Consider the following 27,039-nt stretch of genomic DNA (forward strand, 5'->3'; position numbering starts at 1 on the left):
TCTGTTACAGATTTCTATTTTATGTAAGTAATGAAATAATTTATATTTGTCTTAACTACTTTTGTTTGTTTCAGAATTTTTATTTTATGTAAGTAAGTGAATTATTCATATGTGTCTTAATTATATTACTATTTTTCAGATTTTTATTTTAATAATTCATGTTTGTATTAATTTCTTTCTGACGTTTCAGGTTTTTATTCTAATAATTCATATTTCTCTTAATTTCTTTCAGATGTTTCAGGTTTTTATTTTTCAGATTTTAATTAGGTAATGAAATGTTTCATATGTATCTTAATTACATTTTTATGTTACAGATTTTGATCGTAAGTAACTAAGTATTTCTCAAGTAAATTGTAATTTTATTTGCGTATTTTTATCGAGTCAACTCGAGATGTATTTCTCTTTTATTCCAAAAATGCTAATATAAATTTTGCATGGTAGCATGAATTGTGCATGGTAGCATGAATTGTGCATGCCTAAACATTATAACGTTACTAGTCTTAGATTTGCTTTTCTATTTCCTCTTTTTATTAATACACCTAATTAGTCTACAGGTAAGGAAGAGGTCATCATTGAAGACTTCCTTCGTGGGATTTCACCAACTAACGCGCTAATTTTAAGTAATTTTAAGTTGCTATTGTAATATATTGTAGTACGAATGAGTAAATGTGTGAATGGCGTATACGCGAAGATCGAAGACATCAATCATCGAGGGATCTTCGAGGGATGCGTGCGTTAGCTATAAGTTAATGTTACGCGTGCGTTAGTTTTAAGTTAATCGTAATCGTGTGGGCAGGGTGGGTGGGTCCCTGTAAGTGCCTCTTATTCTAACTTGCACTCATCTTCACAACTCTCAATCTTTGTACGCGTTAGCTTATAGTATATTCAGTTATTTTTTGTCAATCGTTCCGAACCCAAGTGGATCATTGGGGGTTCATAGCGCTGTGAACACGCGGCAGAGGTGAGCTGCAAGTGCTGGTGTAGCGCCAGGGACACATCTCTGCGGGGCCGATCGATTGATGGCTCATCTCGATCTGCCGCCTCACGGCAGGGGTCTCCTCTCTGCGGTCAGACTTGCTTCAAACGCAAGCGGGGAGAAATGGGAGACCCTCCGCGGATGTGTCACTCGTTCTTGCCAGTATTTTCGGTTCATCTCTGTCTCGTGGTTCACGTAAGACACTATGGACTACCCTTTGACCCATGGAAGGCGAGGTTCACTTGGCGAAAAATACTGATCCCCTTTTTCACAGAAAGTTCTTCTAACTTTCTTTTCTTCTTGTCAGAAAGTTCTTCTAACTTTCTTTTCTTTTTGTAGAAAGTTCTTCTAACTTTCTTTGCTTCTAATAGAAAGTTCTTCTAACTTTCTTCCCCTTTGCTTTTTGCATACGTCATAGATTATTTGAGTGCAATCTTAGAAAAAGAGGTACCGTGCGTTTATTTGGGATCCCAAAAAATTAGTATTATGTTAATGTGCGTGTGTGTGTGTGTGATACAAGTTCTTTGCTGGATTGTGGTAAAGAACTTGTATATGCGAGCCTATGAGCTAAGTAGAGTCAGAACTCATTTATCCTTCTGATAAATGAGGTTGCATTTGGAGGGTGGATGGGATTTGGAGTTAGGGTGGGTCACTATCGTAGCCACCTCCACGTGGTGTGACCTGGTAATTGGTATAGTTCTCTGAAGGCTTTAAAAAATCTTCAGAGAACTATACCGAGCTAAGAGCTACGATTAGAATTTAATTTAGAATTTAAGAGCTATGATTGTTATTTTACTTATAATATATGTATGTATAGTTGTATAGTTTTATACAGTCATATAGCTAACCTAACCCAGCCTAATGTAATCTAACCCAACCTATACATTCATAGTTTACAATTATAAGAATTTTTTAAAAATTATGTAGGATCATTAAGGTGCCCTCATCACCACTGCGTGTACCAGCTAGGTACGGCATTGGCAGCAAGCTGTGACGTCAGCTGACGCATGCGCATGCCCAACACTGCCTACACCAGACAGCGCGCGTAAAAATATAAATTTCAAATATATGTAGAATGCTTTTGAATTTATTGAAATAATTACTGCACAACAAACTATTATTTTGTACTATTATTACTGCACTCTTCTTGGGAATACGAAATTGTATTATTCACGCATAAATAATATACGTAAATAAAAATTTGAGAACGCGTAAAAATGAGGCTAATTAAATTTCAATTCCCCGCCAGAACTTTTGTTATTTATTTCAATCTGCAATTTCCACTGAATTACAAATTTTGGCGTATTTATCAATTTGAGCTTTACAGTACACTGATAACTAAATATTCTGTATTTAATATGTACAAATTTTTGCAGTCAAGACAGTTCATTGTAGTTGTGCTTAATTTATATATTTGATCTATTATTTTAAACAATTTTCAATAAAGTAAAATAAACATTACAAACTGTGATCATTCAGCGTATAAATTTATGTTTACATATATTACAATACAAGCAATAGAAAGTAAAATTTTGCGTTTTTAAAGTACACGAATTTCATTTTTTACATTTTTAATAACAAATATATACATTTATACGTTAATAAACATACCGATTACAAGTTCCAAAAGCAGCAGCTAAATGTATTGTAAAAGTTTAGTAGGGTAAGTTTATATTTGTGTACCTTTACCACTTATCTTATTTTTCTGATGCCTCAGCTTCTTTATAGCAATTTTTGAACAAGATGTAATTTAACATGATTGTAAATGGCAATGTAATTAAAACATAAAGATGATAAGATTGTAGATAACAAATTAAAAAATAAAATCACAAAAATATACATATATTAAATAAGACAGATTTAGATATATATTAATTGTTAATCTTTTTAAGAAACAAAATCTATCCAATCACAATAAAACAGATATGGTATTTAGCTTTTATACATATTTACAGATTATTATCAACAGCTACATAAAACTTATTCACATGTGTTATAAATATTGTAATAGCTTTTTTCTGTTGATTATAATATGCCGCATGATTTAAAAGTCACTTGTACACATTGATAATTATCAGCTTTAAAGTAGGTACTTTCTACAGAATAGTTTCAATCAGTGGTGTAACTAGGATTTTTGTCTGAGGTGAGTCCTTAATTTTACTAACAGTTATCCACGATATTCTTGAAAATTTTTTACCCAAAATGTGTCCAGTCTGTTGTTTTCGGGAGGAGGGGAGATAGGCCCACCCTGGTCCCTACCTAGTTACGCCACTGGTTTGTATTACAAAAACTTTAGAATTTGGTGAAGCGCACTAACAAGTGATTATAAGGTAAAATATAGTAAGAAATTGTTTTTCAAATTCCATAAGTAACAATGAAACAAATATATTTACATGATAACAAATTAGAGTATTTCATTTTGATTTGTGGCGCAACATTTTCTTACCTAGTTTTTTTTTATAAAATTTATACCTATATGCAATGAAACATGTAATATCTATTGTTCCTAATAAAAGGTATAAACAAACGAGTTTCAGAAACCGAAGGACAGAAGCTAATACAATAAAGGAAATTTTGTCGCTTAACTTCACAATGTTTTCTTCTCTGGATAATGTGCTTAACATGATTCGATGCATTTTACAACATATGCGCGGTTTTTATGTTATTTTTATAGATTAGTACTTGGTTAGAAAATATTTTTTCCTCATTTCGAAAGATCTATTTTAATAGTTCCACGAGTTTGTTAATTGTATACCTCGAACAAACAAACATCACGGTCTTTATATTATATTATCCGTTAAAACGATTAACAAAACGGATCTAGGTTTCAATCGTCAAGTATGTAAAAAATCAATTCAAGCACAGTATGCGTATCCTGACTGCTTTGTGCTGCTTTATGCAGGACTTGAATTAATTCGTTGTCCAAACTGTTCATGTAGATTGGTGGTAGTTTCATACCTTCGCTACCAGCTTCATATCCCACCTATTACAATTGTAATATAATTATAATTACATTCTTTTACATGGAATGATAAAATTTTAATATAAACCTACATTATCAGGATGAACAGTTGTTCGTACACCAAGTTTCGTTAAACCAGCATTTGCCAGGAGATCCAACAACTTCACTAAAGCTGTGCACGTTGCTTTTGCTATATTACCTGATAATTTATTTATATCCACTGGATCGTGAACGCCATTTGGATGATCATCAGACTTTAGAAAAAAATAGTTTAAAAAACATACCTTTTAACGTTATGTAAAATTACATTCACATTTAAACACACCTTAATAATAAATACTTCCGTCCAGCGAATAAATCTACTCGTTCCCTTGTAATCGGTACCATTATGTACCCTAATTGATGGGATGCCATCCATCTGCTGTCCATCAATAGGACTTTTAACTCTGAAATTGAACAACGTTTTTTATGTTTACAGTCCATCATTAATTTCCAAGTTCAGAAATGTACAGTCTTCAAACATCTTCAAGAAATAATTATGAGGATATTTACCCTAAGTTGAATTGCAAATCATTGTCGACCCATTTTATGTTTACTGTTTCATCGGGTTCAAGTGCTCCTTGTCGACCGCATCCGATTGAAAAGTCTTGCATATTCTTTAGGGCAGCTTTCAAAGCTTCCATTTTTTCTGGCATTATCTCTACCATCAAACCATCTTCTACTATACTAGATTTGGCTGAAAGACCCATCGACGATTTCAATGCTCCATTAATGACAATAAAACTTGTACCCGTCACTATGCCAAAAATGTAGAATTTATATAAAAAGATAATTATATACGTATTGTAACCAATACACGTATTATGTACGAATTGTAATCAATTAAATACACACCCGTTCTTGGTTTATTATTGATACTTATCGCTTGTGTCTGATAACTGCTCTCGTCGCCGGTATTGGTTTGTATACAGACTAAATGAGAGTCAGCAGATATACTAAAGTTCGAAGCGTACGCTAGTACATGATCATTGGAATTATTTAAGCCCTTGATCACTTGATCATATCGATTTTTCGGGAACATTACATCGGTCATTCTGTTTCTCAAGTGAATAGTCAATCCTCTTACACCTGGTAACGTGTATCCAAAATTTCGGAAATCTGCCAACACTTTCATAACGGTATGTCCTATTTCAAAGTACAATGCATCTCGAAATCGAACAGAAAATAAAGGACAGGGGTAGTAACGATATTCTGCTCCAAGCCGTAAAACAAGACGTAATGGAAATACCTTCGCCCATGGAGTTTCCCATCTAAAAATCCACAAGATTCAAATTTAAATTATAATTATTAAGTTTCCTTACTGTACTATGCTATTAAAAAAAGAACCTACCTGTGAACTAGAAGACCAAACAGGAATGGAGCAGGAGGTAATACAATTTTTTGTAAACACTGTAATGTTTGGCGAATGAATAAAAATCCTGCATGTTCTCGAGAATCCAAAAGATTGCCTCCTTGAAAGACAGCGAATCCCAATTCAGATACAGTATTACCTATATTCAGATTATTATTAAATTGTGTCAATAAATTACCATAAAGATAAAACAAATAAACTATACTTGACAACCTTTAATAGCTTCTAAATACAATTGATTGATGAAGATGAGCAGATCTTTTGGTATTCTGGTTTCATCGGGTAATACTTCAACCAATAATATAACTTCATCCTGCCCCACACAAGCTAATCCCTTTGACGTAATGTTCCAACATGTTTTATTTATGCAACATTGTACTATGAAGTTAAATGAATTAATATTTATTTAAATTGAAGGTGCCAGTCACTTTTAATTTATACTTACATGTCAATATTTTGACATATGCATAAAGATTTCGGTTAATTGCAAACATAATAGGTGGTTCGCATTCATTTTTCAGTGTTTTGTATAAAAGTCCCTCGTCCGTTACAGCGTGGTAAGATACTTCTGTTTTGTTAAATTGAATAAACTAGTATAATGTAGTTTAAGAATAAAGTCGATATAACATGAGCAACGTTACTTACGCCCTTTATGTATCGTTACGGTTGGAGGAAGGACATTAGGATCCTGTGGTATATAACTTTCTGTAACTGGATCCAAACGTGGCACATTTTGTCGTTTAGCAGTAGTATTCGATACGGACGATCCGGGGGTTGGTATCCTCTTATTCCCTGATTTCCGGTATGGTGGTTTCAAATCCCAGGACATGTCTAATTCTGTCAGGTCACAGCCAGGCCTTATTCCTGTGTTTTAGTTAGAGGTGCATAAAACCAAAACAAACAGGAAGGAGCAGGTCCAGTGAGAGGGTTAAATGTTTTCAGGAAGCATAAAACAAACGAAACTATAATGGGCATGGGAGTATAACTTCAACTCAAAAAGCTAAAAACATAATATCAGGGTATGTTATGTACAAATTAAAGTGTAGTATTATCGTACAGAGATGCATAGTGTATGATATTAAATGCTATATTATTTTTAGTATTATTACATGTTAATTGCATAACTGTATAATGCTTTAATGCGATTTTCATCTTTGACAAACAAAACGTTGTATAGTATTAGTAGAATTATTTTTGAGTAAATGACTTTACTTACCATCACTAAACATGACCGATTTTGAAACTTCAGGCCGATTCTTCGTACCACCTTCTCTTTTAAGAACTCCAACAGGTACCATAACCGTGGGTGGTGGTGGTAATCCGCCAGCTAACTGTTGCAAGGGTGGTATAGTTGAACAGTACTCCATGGGATTATTTGGGTTAGGCTGTCTCCCCTATAACCATTTGTCGAATACTCCTAACATTCACGTTTATTTCTCTATCCAGCAAACACAGATTATACATATAGTACAATATAAAGCTATACACAGAATAAAAGATTGAGAAAAATTGAATTTTTCACATTGATAGAAGTATTCTGTGCTTACTGGACATTCACTACAATTAATATAAAAAGCAGGCAAGTAATTTTGTACAGAAAATGCTACAATCAAAAAACATGCTTTACATTTGCAATGCACAATTAATACATGACAAAAGAAACAATGCAAATAGATAAAATATACTGTAATTTTATTAATTAGGTATTTGAAAATATAAAATCTAAATAATATGACAATCAGAACTTTACAGATTTATTTTCATTTCGTGGCTATAATATTTATGAAGTTCTTTATAAGAAAGAAGTATTCAACAAGTTGTTATAGGTGATTACTAAACTTATGCTAACATTTAGATGAAATAAAAAAAATAGCTTATTTAAATTGACTTTATGATACATACACTATAAATAAGCTAAACAAATAACACAGACTTTTGGACTTGTAAGTTAAGGAATGTTTAAAAGTATAAAGTACACTATTATTTTTACAAGTTACTGAGAAAAGGAAATTCTATACAACTGAAGATAATAATTCAATGCTATTACAATCCAGTAAATCAGCTACTATTATTTTAAATTACATGGGAACACTAGGTGGTGAAACGTTAACTTCTTCTAACAGAATTAATGATTCATATGCACAAAAGATACACAGCAAACTGATACATGATAATTTATATTTAACATACCTGGGGCGAATTAATATCATTATTATTTACACATGTAGAATAACCAGAAGACCATTCTCCTATACTTTGCTCTGATTCAGCTGAAAAATAAAAATTTTAATTTACATAAAATAATTGCTTTAATGACATTTTCCTTATGTTAGTACTAAAAAATGATTGAAGGAGAACTACCTTTGGTAAGAAGCTGATAACAAGAAACACAGACTCGTGAATTAATGTTTCCTTGATATTCTAATTTATACTTCATATTACAGCATTTACTACATAACACTTTTCCACATGCACGACAATGATGTCGTCTTTTCATTACTGTAAATTTTACATCACAAAGCATACAACTAGGTGCCTCACTGTCAGGGACCCAGAATGGAGGTTGTTTGCCCAAAATGGAATTAGTTTCTGGTAAAGAATTATCTAAAATATCTGGTGAAGATCCTTGATCTTCTTTTGTACCATCAATATTTGATTGTGCATGGCCTGATGGTGTATCACTTGTAGAACCCACTATTTGATGTTCATTGGTATTATTAGTCAAAACAATGTCTAAAGTTTGAGGACGTACTGGCTTCTCTGATTCACCATTGGTATCACTTACATTTGGTCTTGTAGATGCTTCTATAGATGTAGATATCGCATCATTACTACTTTTTATTTTATCATTTAACACAGTTATTTCAGGTGCAATTGCAGGTTTTTCTTCAGAAACATTATCAATATCACCTGGGATTTTCAATTCACAAGCTTGATTATCTTGTGCATGACTTTCCTTCTCTTCTTTTAACTGTATTTCAGTTTTACCATTACTCAATGAACCTTGGTTAATGTTTAAATTATACATACAATGTTCTTGAGTGTCTTTGATATTTTTTACATTAGGCAAACATGTATTCTCTGAAGTCACACAAACATTTTCATGTAGTAATTGCACTTCTTTACTGCTTTTACTACTTGAAATACTGCTGTCTTTCAATTCAGCATTGAATTGTGAACTTTGCTGCTCTGTTACATTACTTAGCGTGTCTTTATGCACTTTATCTTTCTCATAATTGATTACTGAAATATTGTCAGTTTCGTGACTTGCTTCTTTTTGTATAATTATAGGAGATTCTGTTACCAAACTTTCAGATACATGGTCTACATGTTTGCCATTATCTACTTGATCTGGAAAAGTGTTTTGTGTTGTAGTTTCTAATATATTTTCATGTGATTTATGCACTTTATCAGTTTCATGCTTAGCATATTCCTCATTCAATTTTTCTTCTTCTTCTAATTCTATTAAGTACTTTGTTAATTCATCTTCTGATAAATTATCAATATTACTAAATCCAATTGGTTTACTTGCTACATTTAAACTATTCTCATGTTGATCAGTTGAACCAGAGTCTTCCACATTTAATTTTATTTCATTTTCTTCTAACTGTGTAGAATTACTTTCACATTGATAACTTTGACTATAAGTACTTTCAGGTATAGAACTATTTTCTTCATTCCTTATATTGGTATCTTCCTGTAAATCAGAATCATAATCATTTGTTTTACTTACAATTTCCACTTTATTACTTGACTCAGTATGCACTTGGTTCAATGTGACTTCTTTCAAAATCTCTTCTTCATTTTTCGTTTCATCAAAATGTATTGTGTGAATATTTTTCACAGAGTCTTCTTTGATATCATTCTCAAGTTTAATAGGTACTTCTAATGCTATGGACACATCTTGATGGCTTGAAGCAGATGTTTCTCTGGTTATGCTAGCTACATCACCTGGTTGCTTAAGCGCTATACTCTTATCACTATCTTTAATAGAGCTCTGAACAAAGTGAGATTCTTCACCTTCATGATAAGTAGTTTTAGATTCTATATCAGACTGCACTTTCTGCTCACTTAATACAGAATGAATACAATCTGAACTCCCAGGTGGTGCATTTATATATTCGTTCAAGCTACTAAAGACATTACTAACACTAGGTTTTAGATTACACTGATTTAATTTTTTACCATACCTATTGTCAATCTTTGGACTATTACTATCATTTTGTTGTTTTCGTATTAATTTTTGTGATATGTCATTATATATTGTTGAAGGAATCTGTTCAGCATCATAAGAGGGTATAGATTGTTTTTGTATCACTTTAGTGTCATTTACATGTTCCTGTGTGTAAAACTGATTCACACCTTCTGTGTTTTCTATCGTTGTCTCTTCTTTACTGCAATTAAAGCTATCAGGAATTGTGTCCTTTTCACTGACACATTTACCTCTTGCATTTATTTGTTGCGTGCCTTGTTGTCTTTCCAAAGGTGATACAATGTCAAATTCCTTGTTGGTTTTTTTAGAATCTATTAAGAGATAATTATAGTTCTTTAAATTTGAAGGTTCCAAATTACATTTAACCACAGATGATGATGCACTATTTGTCGAAGAATTAACAGATGCAATTTGCTCTGCACAATCTGAAAGATAGTTATTGTATTAGTGATCTAGTTGATGCATATATTATCTAAGAAAGTAAATAAAGATGTATAATTTTATAATAAAATTTGTATATTTTTATACCGAATTATATTACTTCATAATATAATTCCAACAGAGGAATTGACAAGGAACTATTTACAAGAGTGTTAAAATTCACGGAAACTTAAAAATCAAAATGAAGGATAATTCTTACCTTCATTAAACTCGAAATCGTCAAGAACTTTGTCTAAATCAACGGCAAATTTTTCCATTGCGTCGTAGGTATTGGTTACAGTAATTACGAGGTCATTTAATAAACATTTCTATGCAACTTCTGATAGCAGTAAATACAATTCCATTAATGGTATCCGTTGTAATAAATGTACGACGTAATTTTAGAATTTCTTGGTAACTATTTGCCAGAAATAATTTAGACAGAGAATTTTAGACGGTGGTCGATCATTACATTACTTGCGTGACATTCTCAATCTTCCAATAAACTTCTCACGGCGAATAAGTCATTCCGCGTTACAAATTAGTTTGCATTAGGTGTCTTTAGTCAGCACGTATATTTTTACAAATCGGTTTCCCTTCATTATCTACGAGACACAATTCTGACATCGGTAGAAAATGGGACAGTCAGAATATTCTGAGTCACGTCCAAGAAAATGAAACACAAAAATAAAAAAATTAACCATAAATTTTCGATTATCACGTGGATTAATTGACAGCAGAATAAGTTCTTGTACATACTCATACCATTACTTGTCCATAGAACTGTCATTCTGTACATAAGTACAAGCGTAATGGCACACGTTTTCCTATCGATAAATCGAAGTGTTTCATCTTTATTTTCGATCGATCGATTATATGAAAATCTATTTGTAGATTTCTCAAAATTTTAAAATTATAAAAGAATCTAACTATTCTAAAAATTAATTTAATGACCTTTCAAGTTTTTATTGTCATAAGTAATATTCAGTAACATTAAACTTATCACTAAATTATGTAAATGAATATTATAACTGCAATTTATATTATATGAAGTTGTCTACCATGACTATCGTTGTGGAACTTGGCATAGCTTAGTTTATAATGCACGTGTAATGTTGAGTTAAATGCTTCATATACATTTATGTTTGAATTTAAAAACAATACTTTGTTTTATGTAGCAGAAAATAATTTTTAATTGATAAAAGTAGTCAATATGCTCACCACAAAGGTTTTTTTTAGAAAAACTAAAGGAGGAAATGTGTTTAAGGTATTGAAAATTAAAAACAATTACTTGACTAAAAGTTATGTAAATCTGTTCTTTGGAATATTGCTCAAACTAAACGTTGTTCATTAAATGAACAGACTTTCTTATTGCTAATATTAAAATTCTTTCTCTGTCCAGACTGTTAGAGAACATTACCTTAGAGATGATATTCACTGTGGCTCTAAGGCATGCGACAAATGCTTATACAGACACCGTAATGTTATTTTGGATGACGAAGATTCAAGCGTAAAAAGTTCCAAACTATCGTATCCATATTATCTTCTGCTTGATACTAACATTATTTTGGATCAGGTAAAGTCTACATTAACATAAATATTATTACAAAGTTGTAATACTGATTTTGTTATTTTCATAGAACTACTATTATTTTAGATTGATATTTTAGAAGAAAATATTATTTGCAACGTTATAATTTTGCAAACAGTGTTAGAAGAAGTAAAACATAGAAGCTCTACTGTGTATAAAAAATTAAAAGACATAATAGCAGATACACATAGAAAATTTTATATATTTGTGAATGAACATCATAAGTATGTCTAATATTTATATTTATGATATAGATCTTGTATCATGTTATTAAATACTGCATTTTATATGTATGTACAGAGAAACTTACATCGAACGTAACCCAGGTGAAAGTGCGAATGATAGAAATGACAGAGCAATTAGAGTTGCAACAAAGTGGTATAATACGCATTTAAATTTGAGTGGTTGTAAAACTAAAACTGTATTACTAACTGACGATGTCCACAATAGAGAATTGGCAGAAAAGGAAGGGATACCTGTCCTTTCAAGTAAAGTTTCTTTCATTAATTATATCATTTCAGAAGTATTGTTGTCTTCCCTTTAACTTACATTAATGTTATTTTACAGTGGAAGATTATATTGTTTCACTGGAAAATTCAGGATTTCTGGCAGATAAATTATGTAAGAAAAGTTATAGTGCGAATTCAGACGGTCAAGCATTTTTTCCATGTCATCTTACACCATCTGAATTACATGACGGGATCAAAAATGGAAAACTTTTGCAAGGAACATTTGCCATATCGAGAGAAAACTTTCTTGAAGGATTTGTGAATGTAGAAGGAGTTGAGAAGCAAGTAAGTATTTATATTCTATATTTTTCACACATATGTATTTATTACATATATTTGATTGTAGATTTTTATCCAAGGTCGCAGTAACCTTAATAGAGCAGTGGATGGAGATACAGTTGCAATAGAACTCTTAGCAGAAGATCAGTGGTCATCTCCCAGTGACATTGTTTTGCAAGATGAAGAAGTAGCAGATGACGATGTTATAGAAACTGACAAGGTGTTGGACAAAATTATTTCTTCCAGCAAAATGCAGAAGACACCCACTGGAAAGATTGTTGGTATTATCAGAAGAAATTGGAGACAATATTGTGGGATACTGCAGCCTAGTAACATAGAAGGGGTAAATGTTTAGGAAGCTGTCATAATTAGCTCATATATATATGTATATGATGTGTTTATTTCATCATTCTGTCCTTTCTGTATATAGAACGTCAGACATCTGTTTGTGCCAGCTGAACGAAAAATACCTAAAATAAGAATTGAAACTAGACAATATACAGTGTTAAGCAAACAAAGAATTATTGTTGCTATTGATTCCTGGCCTCGCAATTCTAGATATCCTCTTGGTCATTTCGTACGTGCATTGGGTGCAATAGGAGATAAGGCCACAGAAAACGAAGTAATACTTTTAGAACACGATGTACCACACAGCCGATTTTCTGATGCAGTTCTTAGTTCACTTCCAAAAATGCCTTGGTCTATCACAGATGGTGTATGTATGAACATACAAGTGATTAACTTTAATAAAATTAATATGTATATCAAATATTTTGTTTCTAGGACATAGAACAAAGAGAGGATCTCAGACATTTAGATATATGTTCAGTGGATCCACCAGGGTGTACGGACATTGATGATGCGCTTCATTGTAGAAAATTACCAAACGGTAACTTTGAAGTAGGTGTACATATCGCGGATGTAACACACTTTATTAGACCGGGAACTGCATTAGATAAAGAGGCAGCTTTAAGAGCTACAACTGTATATTTGGTTGATACAAGAATTCAAATGATTCCAGGTATATTCTTTTAAGATTTCATTTTTCTCAGCTCATTATTTGTTATTCTAATGTTGCCTGTTTATGTTTATAGAACTACTCAGTACAAATCTTTGTTCTTTAAGAGGAAATGTAGAAAGGCTAGCCTTTTCTTGCATATGGGAACTTGATAAAGACGCAAATGTAATTAACACGAGATACTGTAAATCTGTGATTTGTTCGCGAGCAGCTATGACTTATGACGAGGCCCAGTTAAAAATTGATGATGCTAGTCAACAAGATTCAATCGCGATATCGTTAAGGAACCTTAATAGCTTAGCAAAAAAATTAAAAAAGAGACGTTTAGAGAATGGGTACGTAGCTTTTCATTAAAATTTTTTATTCGAATGTATAAAACTAAATTGCTTTCAATCGTAGTGCACTAGTATTAGCGTCTCCAGAAATACGGTTTCAAGTGGATTCCGAAACGCACGATCCCATTGATGTGGAAGCCAAAAAATTGAGAGAAACTAATTCTATGGTCGAAGAATTTATGTTGCTTGCGAACATTTCAGTTGCTAACAAAATTGTAGAAGAGTTTCCAGAGTGTGCAGTATTAAGGAGGCATCCAGAACCACCACCTGCCAATTTTGAACCACTTATAAAAGCTGGAAAAAATCAGGTATGAAAAAGTTACATGGAGAACAAGATCATAGGTAATGTTTATACATTCTCAATACTTAATTATTTGATTAGGGCTTTATTATAAACACCAACACGGGCAAAGAATTGGCAGAATCTTTAGACAAATGTCATAAAGCAGACAACCCTTATTTCAATACCATGTTAAGGATACTCGCTACACGTTGCATGATGCAAGCTGTGTATTTTATCAGTGGCATGCATCAACCAAGTGAATACTTTCATTATGGTTTAGCGTGTCCTATTTATACTCATTTTACGTCGCCTATTCGAAGGTAAAGTTGGAAACATCTTAATCAAGATAATTTAAAAAACAAGAAATATGTATTTAATTACATTCTTTTTTATTTACTTCGTCCTGTAGATACGCGGATATAATGGTTCACCGATTATTAGCAGTTTGCATTGGAGCTGATGCAACTTACCCTAATTTATTGGATAAAAAGAAAAATCATTCACTTTGTCATCATTTAAATTACCGTAATAAAATGGCACAGTATGCTGGCCGAGCATCTGTTGCACTTAATACACATGTTCGTATTTATCAAATTTTATAAAATTAGCTTACAAGTTTTGTCGAAAGTTTACTAATAACATTCTTATTTTTGTAGCTGTTCTTTAGAGAAAAAATACAAGATGAAGAAGGATATATACTTTTTGTTCGAAAAAATGCATTGCAAATATTAATACCAAAGTATGGCTTGGAAGGGACTTTGTATTTGAATAAAAACAAAACAGAGTCAGTAGAGTTCAAGTATAATAACGAAGATCATTCGCAGACTTGTGGAAACGTTGTGTTTCGTACTTTCGATCCTGTTATAGTACAGATAAGTTTGGACAGATCCAATGTACAGCATGAAAAATTATTGTTTAAACTGGTCAAACCATATGTAAGTATATTATACGCTATGCAAGAAATCGTCATTGTGTTCATTAAATATTCATAAGAACATCTGTGCGCAGATACCAGGTTTCAGTGTACCGTCAGTAAACACAGAATGTTCAGCGATTATGGTAGTAGAAAATCCGAAAGCAGAAGTACCGAAACGAAAAATGGACGTGCAGAAAACGTCAGGTGACAACCCTAAAAGTGATGGAAATAAAAAGAAAAGGAAGAAGAGGAAGAATTAGTATTACTACGTACTATTTTTATGGGAAATATTTTGTAAATTATAAATTGAAAATACATTTGGACAACATTATTTTATTTGTGTATTACAAAATTCACCAGAAAAATATTTTCAGAAACTATGATTTTTATTGAAGTAATTAAATACAAAAACGAATATTTAAGAATACAGAAAATATGATTTGTTATAGTACAGATATTGGTTGTAACAAAAATGTAAATATGTACATAAATCTGTGTCATGTATCAATCATATTGATAACAAAATTTGTTAGTCAATATGAGTACATATATGATATCACTGTTGTAAGTTTCACAAGCGAGATAACAATAATTGTACCTCAATAATTTAATAAATAAAACGTAGGAAAAATGATTTATTTTTTCAATAAAAGACGACGTAGCAACAAGAGATTTTCTTTTATATACATATAGGATCGTTTTTGTGGAAACATCTACTCTACTCTAATCTGATACTTTCTGGTTGCGCCAAGAATGGAATTCGTGCTACCAACATTATCGCGTGACTAGAGATATTTTGGTAAAAGCAAACTTTAAAATTAGAACGTCATTTGTTGTGCTGCTTTAATTCGCACGACTTATTTCTTTTGGATTTGTGGTGACGGTAATTTGGGTGTATGCGGTAAAACGACGGAACGTTCTCGAGTTGAAAGTTGGTGTTTTGATGTTTGTAGTTCCGGCGAAGTAGAACAACGAAACAGACCACGGGGGTCACACGCGGGGTACCGATACGCGTGTACGGTGTGCGCGGATATCATAAATAATTATTTTTTTAAACCCCGTCCCAATTGTAACTGCAGTTAAATCGAAATCCTGCACGTAGTGTAGCGTGATTTCCGTGTTCGATTAATCTACGAAGCCGGTTCGACTACTGAACTCTAATAAATATGGCGAATAGTTTAGCACCAGATTCGTGGGAACAGCAGGCGGATAACGGAGACATCGCTCCACCACAGGATAAGTCCATCGAGAGCAAATTTTCCACTTTAAACGTAAATGCTGCGGAATTCGTGCCTTCCTTCTGCATTAACTCTTCACCGCAGAACAGTAATACGGCCGACAGTTCCTGCAATGTCGCTGTCATGATGAATACTGTAACCACTTCTATGCCTCCTGAAATACATCATGGTTAGTCTACATATGAAACTTGACTGACTATCAACTATGTTCTTTTCAATAATTTTACATAGTTTTAATATAGAAATGTTGGGTTGGAGTTCCTGTTGTTGTAAGATGGATGTAATAACCCTTGCGGCTAACCCCTATCGTACACAGATTCTTATTTCTTTTGTACCTATGATAGACAACTGTAGATTAATAAAATTTGCCAGTGTTTCAAATTGTAAACAGTTTCTTCTTCATAAATCCACTGCGATTTGTTATTTACTAAAAGAGGAAACGATTTGCAACATATTGTATATACATTTAATATTGACTCACGAAACAGAAAACATGAAGTTAGCAATATAATTCATTGAAATGAGTGATAAATGTTGATAAAATATGGAACATATCTCCATTGTAGAAAACATTGTTGTAATATATTTCATAGACTTGAGATCAAAACAAAACATTTCAGTTTTTCTTGTGTTTCTTTCAAATTGATTTATTTTCTGTAAAAGCAGTTTATACAGAGTGTAGTTACATATTTCAGAGGTAGCACAGATTATACAAAGAGCATAATGTTTTGTAAAAAAACTTTTATGGTTTTAGTTTAAGTTAAATTTATTTATTTATTTATCACAGGCAATACTACTCCAGTGGTTCTACCAGATCCAGTGGGTACTCGAGTGGAAGAACCACCTGCTGGGGGAGGGGCTCCACCTCCGAATGTTACCGATCAAATAAATACTAGTCCTGAGCATCAACCAGCTGATTCTTGGGAAGAAGCAGCAGTAGATGGCGATCCTCTTTTAACTCCTGAAAATGAAGAAGTACGATTAAGTTTTTATAAAGAGCTTGATATATATAAGAGAAGCACTTCTAACTTTTATTTTGGTATAGTTAATAATCTGCTTATTGGTTTGACTTATGTGAATATGTTTCAGGCTGAAAATGAAGAAGATGAAGAAATGGTTGTTAAAATACCTAAGAAAAAACCTGTTAAAGTAGCAGAGGACACTAAAAGTAAAAAGGAACACGTTAATGTTGTTTTTATAGGACATGTTGGTACGTATTTTAATGTGTTAAAAGAGTATACAAATTTGAAATTGTATTAACATTATTATCATCTTTTTCACAGATGCAGGAAAATCAACAATTGGAGGACAAATTATGGCATTAACAGGAATGGTTGACAAAAGAACACTAGAAAAGTATGAAAGAGAAGCGAAAGAAAGAAGTAGAGAAACATGGTACTTGAGTTGGGCTCTAGATACCAATCAAGAAGAACGAGAAAAAGGAAAAACGGTGGAAGTTGGTAGAGCGTACTTCGAAACTGAACGAAAGCATTTTACGATATTAGATGCGCCTGGTCATAAGAGTTTTGTACCTAATATGATTGGTGGAGCAGCACAAGCGGATCTCGCTGTTTTAGTTATATCTGCGCGAAAAGGAGAATTCGAAACGGGTTTTGACAGAGGTGGTCAAACGAGAGAACACGCTATGTTAGCCAAAACTGCTGGTGTTAAACATTTGGTTGTGTTAGTAAATAAAATGGATGACCCAACGGTGGAATGGGACGAAGGGAGGTATAATGAATGCAGGTAAGTTTTATATTCTCGTTATAAATCTAATTCTGTAGATTGTCATACTAATTGTCACTTCATTTAGGGATAAAATACTGCCATATCTGCGTAAATTGGGATTTAATCCCGCGAAAGATCTTACATTCATGCCAGTCTCAGGGCAACTTGGTATTGGCTTAAAAGACCCAATACCGGAACACCTTTGCACGTGGTACACTGGCCCTCCATTCATATCCTTCATTGATTCTCTACCCTCGCTTAATCGTAAAAATAATGGACCGTTTATCATGCCGATTGTTGATAAATATAAAGATATGGGAACGGTGGTAATGGGAAAAGTTGAAGCTGGAGAAGCAAAGAAAGGACATTCGCTACTTGTTATGCCGAATAGGGTAAAAATATTTTCATTTCAACATTGACTGTTAAACTGATCAGTTTACTTATTTAATTGTATTGTATTAGACGGCGGTGACAGTGGATCAGTTGTGGTCGGACGATGAAGAAGTGACATCGGTTGGACCTGGAGAGAACGTCAAAATCAAGTTAAAAGGCATCGAAGAAGAAGACGTGAGCCCTGGATTTGTCCTGTGTGACAGCAACAATCCAATAAAAACAGGAAAAGTGTTTGATGCCCAAGTCGTTATATTAGAGCATAAGAGTATCATCTGTGCTGGGTATAGTGCAGTAATGCATATTCATTGCGCTGCAGAAGAAGTCAGAGTGAAAGCATTGATTTGTCTGGTCGATAAGAAAACGGGAGATAAGAGTAAAACAAGGCCGAGGTTCGTCAAACAAGATCAAGTGGCAATAATGAGAATCGAGTGCGCTGGTGTCATATGCCTTGAAAGATTTAAACTATTTCCACAAATGGGACGTTTTACCCTTAGGGATGAAAGTAAGTATACATATATATACTGTATGATTAAACTAATCTGTTTAAGAGCAGCATTATAATTTTTCTTATCGTTTTCAGATAAGACTATTGCAATTGGTAAGGTGCTGAAAGTGGTGGAGTAAAGTTACTCAACTGTGACCACAGATTGGGATAATAATCGACTTTGATAACGAAGAATACAGAAAAGACGCAAGCCAAACACAGTACGCACGAGAAAAAAAACGGAACTAGCGTGACTGCTCGCGAACTACTGTTAATGTAATATACACTCATCTTACACAAGAAGCAAAAGAATTTTACATCAAAGAAAAGCACATACATCGTATGCACAGACAGTTGGGCCGGGGTTTGGGGTCAATTGGGGGAGGGGAGGGTATTTATAACCTGAAATAAAGAAAAAAACAAACAAACAAATAGATTTGATTATATAGATAAGGAGACAAACAACTAAAACTCAAGAGCGCGTGTTCCTCCTAATTAGGTAAGCTGAACGACAGCACTCACGTCGAGTTCATAACAAAACGGATTAATGATCAAACTGATGAATAGTGTCTCCTTGATATTGTAAAACACGATATTTTTATTCTTCTGAGGTGCGAGACATTAATGAACGTAAAGAAGAAGATACCGATTATGAGATAAAACTAAGAAAAAAAAACAAATATTATTAATATTATTATAATGATTATTGAATAATTATTATTGAATAATTATTATTAAATTGGTGGTAAGAAATGAGGGAAAAAGATAAAACAAAAAGTTTATTAAATCAACCAGATAGTGTTACACGACAATTTATAATTATAAAATTAATATTATTATTACTATTATTATACTGTTTCTTATTACATTGTCATTAAAAACAAATTTGCAACAAAATTGTGCTCTACTAATTTTGATAAGAGATTTTTCATGTGTATGGTTGATTTGCTTTTTCTTGCACGTACTCTATTTCTGTTAATTCGATTGGTGTTGTTCGATGGCGCCAAAGGTTCGTGTATTGTATCGATGTACTACGTGTCTGTTAACACCAGATGTTCTTACACTTGTGCTTTTCCAGAAAGAGTTTCGATGATTTATAGCGTTACATGCGATCAAAGAAAATTAATGTCGAGATTTAACTGAAAAGGAAGTTAATATAGAGAATTTTCAAAGCAGACATTTTGTGAGTGCTTTCTTTACATGTATTACTGCTTTTTTCTTTTCTTTGCTATTTTATTCTAACAAACACTAAAACGATCTGCGTCTTTCGTCCTGTTTCATTTCTCTTTACTGTACGATATCGGATCATTTACGATTCCACTTTATTTAATGTTTTTATAACGAATCAGCTGTAGCAACAATACGAATCATTAATTTTATTTCTATAAATTGTTCGGAAACATTTACTGTACGAGTTGTTATAATTTTTAAACTTGTTAATATAATATTCCTATCGGAATCTTAAAGTAATACATTTTACACTTTTTTTTCCTCTTATTTTTTATATCATTTCAGTAATACAGATCAAAGTAACGGCGTAAAATGTATTGAGAAACTTACACAAATTTCGAAGAATTTATTCTTTTTTGTAATGTTAACAAAAATATACATGGTTGTTTTCAAAATAACTTTTTCATACTTTAAGGTACATTATCTTTATATAAGTGCAGCAAAGGCCTAACGGTGAGTGATACTATCAAGTTTAGTTTAGCTTTCGGCTCCGTTTGCTGTTCCAAAATGTTTTTTACTGCGTTTTTAGTGCAATTGATTTGTTAACTCGAATTTTTGACACGTGTTTGTCAAACATTCCTATGCGTGTCGTCTATATATCGTGCGTAGGTTTATTACATTTTATATAACAATTATTGAAAAGAAAAGAAAGTTTATATAATAAAGTGGTCAAATCTTAACTGCACTTATCATTGAGGATCAGGTGCTAATTTGGCGTATCCAAGTTTCTGAAGTACCTCTTTGATTTCATGATACACCGATACATCCTCTATTGTACTTGATATCTGGGAAGAAAAAACGATTTTACATTGGCGAATAACGAATGAATAAACATTGAAAATATCATTCCAGTTCTAGTGCATTTACTGGTACAGAAAGTTTCCTTACCTTAACCAGCTTTGAATGTGCTAAATCGGAGATTGATTTTCGCATAATTTTTCCTGAACGCGTGCGAGGCAATGCTCGTACAGCAGCAGCTATTCTAAACGATGCTATGGGACCAATTAAATTTCTCACCCGCGCTACGAGTTCCTCGTTGATTTGTTTCTCATTTTTTGCTGTATCTACATTTCATATTTTCATTACTGAATATAAAGGAATTTTTTATTTACTATTTTTACCTTCTTTCATTATATAAAGACATAAAGGAATCTCTCCTTTAGTCAGGTCGGGTACACCGACCACAGCAGCATCCACGACATCAGGATGAGTCATGATGACGTCTTCAAGGGCGGATGTGGATAGTCTGTGACCAGCGACGTTGATTACGTCGTCGTCGCGTGCCATCACGTAGATGTATCCATACTCGTCTTTGTAACCGACGTCCATGGTGTCATAGTAATCCTGATACATTGTTAATTAAATCATGCTCAAGATTTACTTACAGCAGATAAAATTAGACTCACCGGATACCTCGAGAAATATATTTGTTTAAATCTTTCGTCGCACTGATAGAGAGTAGATATACAACCAGGTGGCAGTGGTAATTTTATAGCGATTCTTCCTAACTCATGGCATTTTGCCTCACTACCGTCATCCCGTAAAATATCAACTGCAAACAGAGAAATTATTTTAGTAGTTAGACTAGAGTGATATGGAGTAAAACTTACTGTGGTAGCCGGGAATAGGAAGACCAGTACTGTGCTTTGGTAAACTAGCATTGTGACCATATCCTAAGCACAGTGCTGTAATCGCATGACCAGTTTCCGATTGCCACCAGTTGTTCAGAATGGGAACCTTGAACACCTTCTCCGCCCACATTTTGGTTTCGTGATCGCAAAACTCTCCGGCGACGAATATTGTTTTTAACCTGTAAATTAATTTTGTTAGATATACAATGATATGTTGTGTAGTCTAGTCAGCTTACGATTTAGTGGAATATCTGCTTCCTAGTAATACATCCGGATCAGCGCGTCTTATTACTCTAAGTGCAGTAGGTACGCAAAACAATGCGTTCACACTGTGTTGTTCTATTATCCTATAAAAATAGAATCTTAATTAGATGCTTAATACTTAGCTAAATACAAGTTCGTGAATCATTGTTACTTTGAAACTGCTAACCAATTAATTAATAAAATTATACAAGTTTATACCACGTGTGACTTAATGGTCAACTGAGGATACTACGAAATGTAATTAGATACGTCCGCCAGATAAGACAAAGTATATTCTTCATTTAACCTAAATTACTTTCTTTGTACGCATTTGTCATTCTTAAAAGATTGAAGGTCGAATGTGATTCATGAACCTAAAGTATTGCGCAGCATCCGGTGTCCTGTCAGGTTTTCCTTCATACATGACGCTGGTCGCACCGTAGGTAAGAGGTCCGTAACAGATGTAAGAGTGGCCGACAACCCACCCCATGTCCGAGGCGACCCACCAAACAGAATCTTTATCCACACCATAAACCGTTTTCATCGTCCAGCAAACCGAAACCAGATGTCCACCGACCGTCCTCAGAATTCCTTTTGGTTCACCTTTAACAACAATGTTTCAATATTTAATGTATTCAATAAGTGTAAGGTGTTCATTGTACTTAAGACATTAAGTTGTTCATTTCGAACAACTTCCTGCGATGTTTATATAATCAGATCATTGTGCATTACGATATTAAAAACAAAGACGCGGGCAGTTAATTATCGTCGCGCATAATACATTGTATAAATTTCGTATTCGCAAAGAATGAATTTCGCAACGTGTAAAAGACTATTGACAACTCTCACACTAATTTCAGCAATGAAAGCTAATAAATTTCGTCGGAATAGATTTTACAAAAGAAGATTTTTTACGATCTAATTATAAGATAAACTTGATCTTCATTGTTCTTATCACAGGTTCAGTTTAGTGTCAACCTGCAATAATCAATGTATGATTAACTTTTCATTCATGCAAGATTACCTGTTGTTCCTGATGTATACAAAATATACAAAGGATCGTTCGCCTCGACGGGCTGACATGGATGAGGTTTCGACTTGTTTATCACGTCATCCCAGTCGTACTGATCTTCCAATAAAAAGCTTTGCCATATATTTCTTCTCTGGAATATGATACATCGTGGTTTTTTAACAGTAATAAGATTCAAGGCGCCGTTAAGCATCGTTGTATACCTTCAAATAAAATTACATGTATTATCAATTGTTTTAATATAATTTTCAAAATAAAATAAAATGTACTTGATAATTTTGGTCGGTTCCATGCCACAACTGGCAGCGATTATTACTTTGGGTTTCGCGTGTTCTATTCTAGTTGCTAATTCCTTTGCGGCGAAACCTAAAATTAATTTAAAAAAGTTAATTATAATGTTAAGAACACGGGGTATAGTAGATTTCAAGCGGTGGAAGTAGTATAAGTCAATAAAGTCGAATGTGACAAGTTTAGGTATGTATTGCTTCGATTTAAAAAGAGGAATTTTACCGCCAAATACTACTGAGTGAGCTGCACCGAGACGCGTTGTCGCCAACATGGCTATTATAGTTTCTGGAATAAGCGGCATGTAGATAATTACTATGTCCCCTTTGCGGACGCCCATATCAGCCAATGCACCAGCCAACAAAGATGTTTTCTCCATAAGCTCATTGTAAGTTACTCTTCGAATGGTCGACGTTAAAGGGCTATCGTGGATCAACGCTGTTTTGTTTCCGTTTCCCGCGTAAACGTGCCGGTCAACTGCATTGTAACAGGCGTTCAGTTCGCCACCGACGAACCTACGAATTTCGTAATAGGATGCGATACAACAGTGTCGGTACAACAGATTCCTGTTTCTCATATTTAAATTGGAAGGTCAATATCCTTGATATAGTTAATGTTTTATGAAAATACTTACCACTTGGTGAACGGCTGTTCTGTATTGTCTAATACCTTTTTCCATGGTTTATTCCAATCCACGCATTTCGAGACTTCCCCCCAAAACTTTTCCGGGTTCTCTATGGACTCCTTGTGAGCCTCTTCGTATTTTTGACAGGGAATATAATGAGGAGGGACGATATAATCTGTAAGGATTACCTATCTAGATTAAAATATCTAAATATAGTTACATTTAATCTTAACGGTTCTCGTCGTGTATCGATTACAAAAACATCGAAGTACGGGATCGAATGACGTGCGATCGAAACACTGCGGATATTAAGAAAATAAAAAATTTTGTTAAATGATTTAAGGAGAGTAAAGGAATGCAAAGGTCAGTTAATTTTAGACGTTTTTATAGTATGTATCATAGTTCCTATAATTATTTAGAAATCTGGTAGTCAACGACTTCGAAATTAACGGAAAGAAGAGTGACAATGACACTAAAACAATGGAGATTAAAATATGAAAATACATACACTTTTCTCTTTGCATAATGATAATGTATAATGAAGTTGCATAAATGAGGTCAAAGGCTTAAAAGAGAGAACGTAGTAGCTCCGCTATTAAAAGGTTTTATAAAAGGTGAAAAAAAGAGTGTTCGACTTAATTGGTAAATCGAAATATTTGACTACATCAATTCGTAATTAAGCTGCCATCTTTATTTTGAGTATTGCGACTAATTGATATGCACTTCAAAAATTAATTACAGGTTTTTAACTGCAATTAAGGATTCAGGTACAAACTTTATATATACGATGATGTAATTAAGCTTAAAATAAAACACGATTTTATTGTTTGTTGTCACAAAGCGTGACGTAATTCGTGGACGGTTTTTCAAGAGGAAATGACGTGGAGGAGAGGAAGTAGTTTTCAAATTTGAGGCTTCTGGTAAATGTTCGTTGAAGAAAATCTACGAGTACGATCATAGTCGTGAAGCGTGACCATTTAATGCTTTTCTTCCATAAACTTTGATGCACAAAGCCCACACCGCGAAGCAAAAGGTAACGTTTACTTCTGTAATCTGCACCATGTAGCCGTGATTCATGAATATTTAAAGGTCCCGTGTTGGAACACTGTCTTACCGATATTTTTTTACCTCCAGCAATGAATAATTCAACGTGAGTCGATGGTACCCGGTTCATAGTAATTTCTTATGCTGCCGGCGCCTCTTTTAATATATCGTCCATGTATCTGTGTGTTCGTGTGTATCACGAATCACGAATAACGTAAGAATAAGCTTAATAGTTTGTCAATGATACCAACGAAAACGATCTTGAAATTGTTTTGCTTTTTACAGAAGTACAGTAATGGACATTTGTGGAAGAAGAAGGTACAATTATCATGAGATGATAAATAATTTTATAGAATGAAATTTTTTAAATACATCATGCTATCTAATATTACAAATTTGATAATTTCATAAATAATAAGTTTGCGTAATGAATAAATATGACTGTATAAATTTCTTTGTTAAACAATGAACGAGACGAATTACGAATTGTAAAAATTATGTTTACGAGAACTGCGAGATATGCGCATCTAATTATACATCAACATTTAGTAGGTGCGAGTGTCTGGAAAATAGCAGCTGCGACAGATAATTAAATTTGATCGAGCTAATAGGTATTATCCGTGGACTTCCTCAACAATGAAATTTCGATGTTCTCGGAAAACCTTACCAGGCGTCGGCATTAATCAGTTGTAAGCGAAAATGTTCCAGAAATGTAATATTGGCGATGCACGATATAAATATACGTTGGTAAGAAGAACAAAGAAGGGATAGAAATTTAGCGATTTACGATGACAAAAGTTTGCTTGCTGGCATTGAAAGTTGCAAACTATGGTATATACTTATATGTCACTTACGTCATTTGTCGAAGGAAATTTTCGAGTTTAAAATATTGTGAAGTATTTACCGATTCCTTTATCCTTCTGCAGGATCTTTGAGTCAGAGAGTAGGGGTTGGAAGCTCATGTTGCTCAGGATTTGCTGGCGAGATTATAAAAAGTACGAAGGAGAAACCATTCACGACTTGACCTTTTGTCAACTAGACGATGAGCTGTAATCCGATAGAATTATTAATTCATTAAACAGTTATTAATTAAACGAATAGGTGATTGCTTAACGTGTATAACATTTTATTATTCTTATTATAACGAAACAAATTTATACTACAGAATACCTTGTTGTAGAATCCTCAACCCTCAGGTTCTGATGGAATTTCGTCGAATTGCAAAATAGCGAGGATAAGATCTTCCTTAAATTATGTATATCAGAGTCGAAAATTCACCCCTGTCGATGAAGAAATATTTTCGATACTATACTAAGATTTCAAGCACTGATAAATGTTCTCCCTGATACTTTGAACTTTGCAATACAGTATACTCTATATTAAATTGAATTCTTTATAAATTTTGAAGGTAAAATGTTTACTTAAATTTTACACCTGATGTCACCCTGAACTGCGCTTCGTCATGGAATATTACTATCCCCACCTACAAACCTATTGGTTTTCTAGCATTAAGAGATTGTAATAGAATTTTATAGTGATAGAATTATTTACTTATAGAACAAATGTTCCAAGTAACATCAAGTGTAAGGTAAAAATATTTTATAGTTGCAGAACATATTGTAATTGAATATCCAACCTTGTACAGCAATAATTAATTATTTTAGATGTCGAACTTTGAAACACTCTTCACTTCACAAAATTACGTGACCACCGCTCAGTGAGTTTTAAACGTTTCCACTGATATTTTTCGACTGCTACATGAAAGGTATTCCATGACTACTGTTTGGAACTCTGGCAAGTTCCAAGATTAAATGAAACTTAAGCAAAATGCATACTGTTAAGAATCTATCATGGGAACACAATCACGACTACAACGCGAACAACACACCCAAAAAACTGAGAATTGTCGCCTTATACCACAGATGTCCATCCGGAATCAGGTCTGCTTCCGGTCTACCCCTACTCCGTTTCTATTCCCCTTAGGACTTATATAACGAGTACTAACGAGTACTAAATTAAGTGTTTTAATGAATATCGTTGAACACTCATTAGAACATTGTTACAAAGAATGCGACTGTTCAGAGAAAGAATTTTTAAAAAGTCTCCAAGATGTATCAACATTGTGAGAAGTTCTTTTTCATTTTAGCGGAGATTATCTTCTTCCGAACTTAAAATTGCTTCAATAATGTATTGAG

The 27,039-nt window shown here is 33.4% G+C and overlaps 4 protein-coding genes across 13 annotated transcripts; 2 read left to right on the forward strand and 2 right to left on the reverse strand.

The window, feature by feature from the left end:
- Positions 1-2,214: 2,214 nt before the first annotated feature.
- Positions 2,215-10,845, reverse strand: Sara (Smad anchor for receptor activation). 7 transcript variants are annotated; one of them, XM_012291082.2, is made up of 14 exons: positions 10,742-10,845; positions 10,203-10,637; positions 7,711-9,987; positions 7,540-7,619; positions 6,566-6,743; positions 5,995-6,213; positions 5,795-5,917; positions 5,563-5,727; positions 5,329-5,488; positions 4,833-5,248; positions 4,491-4,734; positions 4,264-4,384; positions 4,031-4,192; positions 2,215-3,959 (listed from the first exon to the last, which is right to left on the reverse strand). In XM_012291082.2, the coding sequence occupies exons 2-14, from the start codon at positions 10,258-10,260 to the stop codon at positions 3,804-3,806; spliced, it is 4,359 nt and encodes a 1,452-aa protein (XP_012146472.1). In that variant the 5' UTR covers positions 10,261-10,637; positions 10,742-10,845; the 3' UTR covers positions 2,215-3,803. The 7 variants fall into 7 exon arrangements, with proteins under 7 accessions (XP_012146472.1, XP_012146473.1, XP_076393139.1 ...); XM_012291083.2 differs by having other exon boundaries at positions 10,748-10,842; XM_076537024.1 differs by having other exon boundaries at positions 5,995-6,186; positions 10,203-10,809.
- A 198-nt stretch (positions 10,846-11,043) lies between these two features.
- On the forward strand, positions 11,044-15,244 carry Dis3 (exosome complex exonuclease RRP44-like protein Dis3). 2 transcript variants are annotated; one of them, XM_003705705.3, is made up of 14 exons: positions 11,044-11,249; positions 11,385-11,558; positions 11,640-11,797; positions 11,874-12,061; positions 12,141-12,367; positions 12,429-12,704; positions 12,792-13,076; positions 13,145-13,382; positions 13,456-13,714; positions 13,779-14,022; positions 14,097-14,317; positions 14,407-14,575; positions 14,654-14,932; positions 15,006-15,244. In XM_003705705.3, exons 1-14 carry the CDS (start codon positions 11,196-11,198, stop codon positions 15,171-15,173), a joined length of 2,940 nt encoding a protein of 979 aa, XP_003705753.2. In that variant the 5' UTR covers positions 11,044-11,195; the 3' UTR covers positions 15,174-15,244. The 2 variants fall into 2 exon arrangements, with proteins under 2 accessions (XP_003705753.2, XP_076393142.1); XM_076537027.1 differs by lacking the exons at positions 11,044-11,249; positions 11,640-11,797 and having other exon boundaries at positions 11,421-11,558.
- A 468-nt stretch (positions 15,245-15,712) lies between these two features.
- eRF3 (eukaryotic translation release factor 3) lies at positions 15,713-20,837 on the forward strand. Its single transcript, XM_003705704.3, has 7 exons — positions 15,713-16,320; positions 16,939-17,126; positions 17,241-17,361; positions 17,435-17,897; positions 17,965-18,271; positions 18,342-18,774; positions 18,853-20,837. The coding sequence occupies exons 1-7, from the start codon at positions 16,080-16,082 to the stop codon at positions 18,894-18,896; spliced, it is 1,797 nt and encodes a 598-aa protein (XP_003705752.1). The 5' UTR covers positions 15,713-16,079; the 3' UTR covers positions 18,897-20,837.
- Positions 20,313-26,768, reverse strand: LOC100880465 (acyl-CoA synthetase short-chain family member 3, mitochondrial). Of its 3 annotated transcripts, none has more exons than XM_076537029.1 (14): positions 26,481-26,768; positions 26,015-26,124; positions 25,749-25,891; positions 23,810-23,975; positions 23,401-23,690; positions 23,160-23,256; positions 22,885-23,093; positions 22,235-22,463; positions 21,854-21,964; positions 21,597-21,796; positions 21,393-21,538; positions 21,108-21,330; positions 20,875-21,050; positions 20,313-20,771 (listed from the first exon to the last, which is right to left on the reverse strand). In XM_076537029.1, the coding sequence occupies exons 3-14, from the start codon at positions 25,804-25,806 to the stop codon at positions 20,676-20,678; spliced, it is 2,001 nt and encodes a 666-aa protein (XP_076393144.1). In that variant the 5' UTR covers positions 25,807-25,891; positions 26,015-26,124; positions 26,481-26,768; the 3' UTR covers positions 20,313-20,675. The 3 variants fall into 3 exon arrangements, with proteins under 3 accessions (XP_076393144.1, XP_076393143.1, XP_003705734.1); XM_076537028.1 differs by having other exon boundaries at positions 26,015-26,218; XM_003705686.3 differs by lacking the exon at positions 26,481-26,768 and having other exon boundaries at positions 26,015-26,238.
- Positions 26,769-27,039: the final 271 nt, after the last annotated feature.

Source organism: Megachile rotundata, chromosome 11 (assembly GCF_050947335.1).
Source record: "Megachile rotundata isolate GNS110a chromosome 11, iyMegRotu1, whole genome shotgun sequence".
Classification (NCBI taxonomy): Eukaryota; Metazoa; Arthropoda; class Insecta; order Hymenoptera; family Megachilidae; genus Megachile; species Megachile rotundata.